This window comes from Gavialis gangeticus, unplaced genomic scaffold (genome assembly GCF_001723915.1).
Source record: "Gavialis gangeticus isolate Ggan-Ray unplaced genomic scaffold, GavGan_comp1, whole genome shotgun sequence".
Classification (NCBI taxonomy): Eukaryota; Metazoa; Chordata; order Crocodylia; family Gavialidae; genus Gavialis; species Gavialis gangeticus.
Genome location: NW_017729008.1, coordinates 10894702 through 10901725, shown reverse-complemented (window position 1 = coordinate 10901725; position 7024 = coordinate 10894702). Strand labels below are relative to the sequence as shown.

At 42.4% G+C, this 7024-nt stretch overlaps 1 protein-coding gene across 2 annotated transcripts; it reads right to left on the bottom strand.

Moving 5' to 3' along the window:
• Positions 1 to 2587: 2587 nt before the first annotated feature.
• On the bottom strand, positions 2588 to 7018 carry ALG10B (ALG10B, alpha-1,2-glucosyltransferase). 2 transcript variants are annotated; one of them, XM_019509381.1, is made up of 3 exons: positions 7000 to 7018; positions 5621 to 5818; positions 2588 to 3895 (listed from the first exon to the last, which is right to left on the bottom strand). In XM_019509381.1, the coding sequence occupies exons 2-3, from the start codon at positions 5807 to 5809 to the stop codon at positions 2840 to 2842; spliced, it is 1245 nt and encodes a 414-aa protein (XP_019364926.1). In that variant the 5' UTR covers positions 5810 to 5818; positions 7000 to 7018; the 3' UTR covers positions 2588 to 2839. The 2 variants fall into 2 exon arrangements, with proteins under 2 accessions (XP_019364926.1, XP_019364927.1); XM_019509382.1 differs by lacking the exon at positions 7000 to 7018 and having other exon boundaries at positions 5621 to 6103.
• Positions 7019 to 7024: the final 6 nt, after the last annotated feature.

Below are 7024 nucleotides of genomic sequence, written 5' to 3'. Positions count from 1 at the left end.
TGGCCTGAAGCCTCCAGCAGGGCCTAACCCTCCATCCACTCCCTATCACACAGACACTGGCCAGGCCCAGCTGGCCCTCCACTTCCCACATATATCCCTGCACAGCAACAGACTCATTACAAGACAATTTATCAATATTTTTTAAATTTCCCATGAATTCTTAACAACAGGGATCCTGGTTTTCTCGGTTTAAAAAAAAATGCGAATTCTGATTAAAAAGGCATGCAAATCACAAATTCTCTGGTTTTAAAAACCCAAAATGCACATTTTTGCATGATTAAAATGAAACACCACTATACATAGAGGTATCAGTTGAACACAATATTTTATTGATATATTTACAATTGTAAAGCAATTTTGAAGCCTACCACTGCCTCAATCACTATAATAACTTCTAAATACCTGTACATTTTGGTGTCTGATTTTGGGATTTTTATCATCAAAAATCAAGAGCTCCCCTTGCCCCTTCACTCACCTTGATGCAGGTCCAGCTGTGGCTGTGCCCCCCATGCCCTCTTTGGAAGTGTGCACAGTAATGAGGAGCTGCCCTCCCTCCCCATACAAGCCATCTGCAACCCTGTCCTGCTCCCTGTCTGGGACCTGAGATCACAGATTCCAGCTCCAGGTCCCAAGCCCTGTGCACCACTCCAGCTTGGCAGCTGCCTCAGCCCCAACCCCACCCAACTCCCCCCTCCCTCTGGTAGCCTCAATTCCTCCTACCCCCCCAAGCAGATTTAAAAGCGGGGAGCTGCTCTCCAGGCTGCCTGGTGGACATGTGCATGTGTACATGCGCACATGCACATGGTGCCTCCTGCTGATCACCCTTCTCCCACTCCCCTCAGCCCCTTGCAGGCTGGAATTCTGCCAGGCTGCAAGCAGAAACCCACCATTTCCCACACTTTTCTCCTTAAAATGAAAAAGGTCTGGGTTTTATCACATTTTTCCATGGTGAACTGAAAACCTGGATCCTTGCTTCAGCAAATGATGGACCTATCTTGTCAATACAGATATGAAGAAGTTAAACCAATCAGCTAGGCTAAGTATAGGCAGTCAAAAAGCCTGACGCTGAATTGATTCACTCTTCAAAGGTTAGTCTGGAGATTGAACCAATAGGCAAGTGAACAGATGTTCACCTTTGATTCCAGAAATGCAGCCACATGCCTGCAGTGGCCCAGGCCAGAAGCCAGGAGACACTAGAGCACACCTCCTTACTCAGCTGGAGCAGACAGCTTGAGCCAAGGCTAACACATCCACCTTGCAAGAGGTGGTTTTGCAGGGGAGGTACAAAGCATCCTGGGGGACTGTGAGTTTACTTAAAGCTGGAGGGGACCTGGGACAGAAATTCAATAAACCAATTTAACCTAAATCAGTTAAGTCTGATACTGCATCCATCCAGGTTTATCTTAAACCAGTTTTGGCCATTTTGAGTGCAGTTTATACACAGTGGACTTCTGTTGTGTTACACATTTGAACCAGTTTCCAATCACTTATACTAGTTTGTGTGTAATTTCTGTCCCCAAGTCTTAGCGGTGTTCCTCTCTTTACCTCTTGCTTTGGCTGAACCTCTTTCCAATTACCGCAGGGCAGCTGCACAGGAACAGGAAGTGATTAGGCAACAGGGCTCAACCTGATCCCACACTCCTTTGCCATTCTCTGCGGCTTGCTCTCCAACTCCACTTTCTGCTTGATCTCTTGGCTTCCTGACCTGCCTTGCTCACTCCTCCTGACCCTGGGTGACACCTCAATCCCCAAGTGTCCCCAGGCCTGACTGCACATGATCTGGCATGACAGTAGATCATGAGTTTCTCCTGCAGTCACTTCTTATTTAAGCTCTAATAAGCCTCCTGAAAACAGGTGTGTGGAAACCACAGTAGAAGTGGTACTGACATAGCAGGACCCTGGCTGGTTCTTCATAGATTTCATAGACATTAGGGCTGGAAGGGACCTCACAAAATCATCAGGTCCAGCCTCCTGCCCAAAGAGCAGGCAGTCAGCAGGGGTCAAATAATCCCAACAAGATAGGCATCCAAGTGTTTCTTAAAGGAATCCAGAGTAGGTGCCTGCACCACCTCTGTAGGGAATCTATTCCAGACCCTGGGGACTCGGACAGTAAAAAAGTTTTTGTTGCAGCACCCCAATTGAGAACTACTGGTCTAGGCAATAAAGAACCCTGCAACTTGTATACAAGATTAGGTAAGGTTATTGTAATGGCTTTTCCTAGTGCAGGTTTCTTCCCCATTTATCCCCTCTCCTTTGAAGCCTCAATATGCTTACGGTATGCGTTCCACTATCCAAACCCTTCTGGATTAACATGCATTACACAGGTGCCTACAGCAGGTTCAATGACCCAAGTGTTCCCTTCCATTCCTGTGGTCATAAATATTTTATCTCTACTTCAACATTTTCCAAGTACTGTTGTGCATTACCTTTTTGCTTGGGGTTAGGAGCAGACCCTTTTTGCTTTGGCAAGTCCTTGGAAGGGTGAGCTGTATACATATTTACTAAAAAATAACAGTATTAAAATGACATATGCCTGTAAACATCTCTCTCATTTCACAGTATTTGTAGAATATTTGGTTTTACCTTGGAATTTTTCCTGATGATGTTTTTATTTATCCCAGAACCTCTTAAATTTGGTTAATACCTGGTCATATTAAGAACAGATCCAATCTCACATAGAGTTGCAAGAATTTAAGCATCCAACACATTACACTTCCTCCACCCCCAAAGGAAGAAAATAATCACAGAGAAACACACTTAATTTCAGGGCCTATTAACCCTATTCATTGCAGAAAAGGCATAGAATTTGTTCTTTCTAGGAATACAAAGATATACAAAATCACCACATAAACCTCTGGATTTCTTCACTATTTGGCCATTGGAACGTTTTGTTCAAAAAGAGATGTAAAGTTACTGCATTAACAATGACATATAAAGTAAACTCAAGAAGCTGCTGAGAAAGAGGTGGAAAAGGAATATTTAGCCTATATATTAAAAATGGCAAAATGAAGTAACGGAATTCCAACAGCTTCTGAGGAACTGTGACAGCAAACAAACATACAAAAAATACTAAGTTCCAGAAAATGGATTTTGATTTCAGTGAATCAGTAAAACTCCACCCAGCAAATATGTAAACTGGAACTAATACGTATTTCACAAATTCATGTCTTTGAAAGATTTTTCTCCATATATAGAATGTGTAATGCCTGTTATCTGCAAGCAGATACTTATGAACATAGGTAAATTTCCAGACCAGGAATAAAGAAATGGCAATTAGTATGCCATAGTGCCTTGGGTGCTTTCGTAATGACTGAAGGAAATTTCCAATTTTACAAGGAGTTATTAAGTAAGGAAAGGAAAAAAAGAGGGTAAAGGAGAAAAAGTAGAACAGCTGAGGGAAATGCAAGCAGGCTTCATGATTACTCCTGTCTCCAACAACTATTCCTCCATTGATGACCACAAAAGTAAAAAATGCACTTACTGAAAGGATATATGGCCAAATCAAAACTACAAGTGCAACAAGGTTTTTAAAGGACGTGATGTGCTTTATAAGGAACTGTAGTATTCTGATTATTTCTGAAAATGATTCTTTCGTAGATGAAAACTTTTCTTCTTTCTTTTTCAACAATTCAGTCTTCCATGCTTCATTTATCCTTTCTGCAACAACACTTCCCCCACAGAAAATAGTCCACACAATATTTGTCTGACGAAACATAAAGCCACAAAACCCAAGCAGGGCTGAAGTTTTATGGTTACCATAAAGGCACATCAAATATGAAAAAAGAGTAAAAAATGTTGATCCTGTGTCTGTATAATAAAGGAATGTAAAAAAATAAAGGGTAGGAAATACTGCAAGAGTTAATGTAGATAATATTCTCTGGAAACCAGACACAGCCTAGAGAAGGGAGGGGAAAACAGAATTAGTAGTATTACTTCTACTGAAGAACAAAACATGCCAGTAGTTAAAGAGTCTATTCTTTAGAGTTCTAGTACCATAAAGTAACATTTCTTGTGCTCTTTGATTCCACTTTTTATTGTAACAGCACATACCTTGCATTCTGCTATGCTAATACAGAGTACAAAACAATGAAATAAGAGAAGGAACAGAAGATTGCACACTATTTGTGCTGAATTAAAAGTGAACTGAAAACGAAATGACATTAACATAACATCAATAATATTTCAGGTCTTTATATAATGACTATTGTGGTTCTGCTGCTGAAAATATTGAAAAAATGCAGAGTGGTTCCCTTGGTTTCCCTATGTATATTTGAGTGGTCCTGCTGAATTCACTATGCGTTCACTATACACATACAGGCACGTTGTGAACTCAATAGGACCACTCAAATATCTAAGCATTTTCACAATGGAACCACAAAAGCTGCCACCATCCAGGCTCAGGGGACAGCACTCAATTATTAAAAAACAAAACAAAAAACCACAAAATTTTCAATTGTTTGGGGGGATAAAAAAACTCAAAAAACACATGCTCTACTGGAAACAGCAGTGCGCTACTTTGACACAGCTCTCCAGCGTCTGTAGAAATCGGGTGCTTCAGCTGTTTTTTTGGCACTTTTAGCTAAAGCCAATTCAATCAGCTATTAGATAAAAGCTCCAAAAAAGCCCCACTAAAGAGCCCACTCTCTACAGACATGGGGAAAGCTGGGTGCAACTAATACGCTGCCTCTTCTGGGCATGTGCTGGGCTCGGTGCAGGAGCACCCTGAGTTTAAAGTGCCATTTTTGGGGGGTTTTCCACATCTGCAAGCAGTCTGAATTCATATCCTCTAATTTCAGCTCCCTCTCACACCCCAGAATGCATCAGTCCACAAAGGAACAGTTACTATAGCCTCCACTGAACCTGAACCATAAACGGTTAGTTTAATTTCTGATCTGTGATATACTTTCCTTTAGATATCTTTCCAAAAACATCTGCTCAGCTGCAAGTTATGAGTTTTATGCGGGCCTGTCCCATGCGATTCAGACTAGATGGTCCCTTCACATTATAAAATCTATGACTATTAACTTTGCGCACATAAGCAGTCCCCTTAACACAGTGGTTCTCAACCATTTCAGATTCAAAACACCCGATGGAAAATGCTAGCTCTCTGCTTTCCCTCATTTCTCTGACTACAGAAAAATAATAAAGCAATGCTTCCACTGCAAAGACCTCATAACAACCATGGCACTCAGAATGTTTTTGATGCTCTAGATTCCTATTTGAAATCTGTGGGTATATGTTGTGAATTGTGTGTAGGTATGTGCACAACTAAGAGTTCCATTATTGTGCACCACTGTAGAAGGACATTGCGGTACCCTAATTGAGAATCACTGAATTAATTTCAGTGGGACTATCCACGTGTATAAAGTTAAACACAAATGTCAATCTTTTCAGGAACAAGCTTTAAGGAAAGCAGAAAAATCTGTGTTTAAAGAAAAAGACACGGATCATCACAGCAATGTCAACTGGCAGTATGATTCAAGTATCTGTATCTAGATAAAGCTGAATATAACTCAGACTCCTTACAACATAAACTAAGGGCCTAGGCTATTTTTAAAACTTGCCTGCATTATTGTACATAACTTCCCTAGCTCAAGTGTGTAAAGGATTTAGACTGTACCTTGTTTTTCTGATGGATCTTGCCCAAAAGCAAATACAGCAAGTAGAAGTTGCCAACACTGAAAAGGAGGTTAATAAACCTGAGCATTCCTGTCGAGCACACTACGCTTCCAGACCATCCAAAGAGCCATGCTGCAGGCTTCACTATTCCAACAGACACCAGGTATAAGCCAGGTAATGTAGTGATCATAGGGTCCCACTTCAAAATGAAAAAAGATACAGGGATTAAAGGAGTTGGAAAGTATGAAACCACACCAGATATAAACAAGAAAAGCTTAAGAAACCTAAGTCTCTGGCTTCATTGAGATGCATACAGAAAATCATTTGCTCCAAACAAGCTTTATACATCATAAACCACCCTACTTGCACACAAGGTATACGTTCCCACTGTGTTGGTCACACACTTAAATGTGTTGCTCGCATGAATATACATACAGGTATAGCACATATATATAAGCCAGTGTTTCCCAACCAGTGTGCTGTGGCACAAAAGTGTGCCATCAGAAATGAACAGGTGTGCCGTGGAAATCTGCCATGGCACTGAGCTACAATAGGTAGGAGGATGGGGAATGCCTTAACAGGTGTGCCGCAGAAAATTTTTATTAATGCAAGTGTGCCCTTGGGCTGATAAAAGGTTGGGAAACACTGATATAAGCACATGTAACATACACACATAGTGCGTGCACACAGCACAAAAATGTATAGCGTGCATGCACAAATAATGCCCACATATATTGTGCGTACATATACAGTGCCTATATATATATTAGTGCACACACATATATGTAGAGCACGGGGGAGGGGGGGTGTATATACAGTGCACACTTGTATATGTCGTGCACAGGGATGTGTGTGTGTAGGTAGATATATACAGATAGTGCACACATGTATATGTAGTTCACGGGGGGGTGTAGATAGATAGTGCACACGTATATGTAGTTCACAGGGGGGTGTAGATGGATATATAGAGAGATACAGTGCACACATGTATATGTAGTATATAGTGCACACATACGTATATGTAGTTCATGGGAGGGGTGTAAATAGCTAGATAGACAGACAGAGTGCACACATGTATATGTAGTGCACAGGCGTGTGTGCCCACATGCAGCATATTCAAAAATTTACCAAATACACGTGTGGTGTGCGCACACCCCCCCCCAAGCATGCACACGTAGTGCACCCGCACAGTACACATATGCACAGTGCACCCGCACAGTACGTGTAGGCACACACACGCCCGCCCGCCCGCGCTGTACACACGTAGCGCACACGCTCGCGTTGTATCGACACAGCGCCCGCGTCCCAGCCCCCGGGGCAGGCGGCGGCGGCGGCTGCAGGGCCGAGGGGCCGGGCCGGGCTGGGCTGGGCTGGGCGCACCTGGCGGAAGCGGGCGACGCAGTAG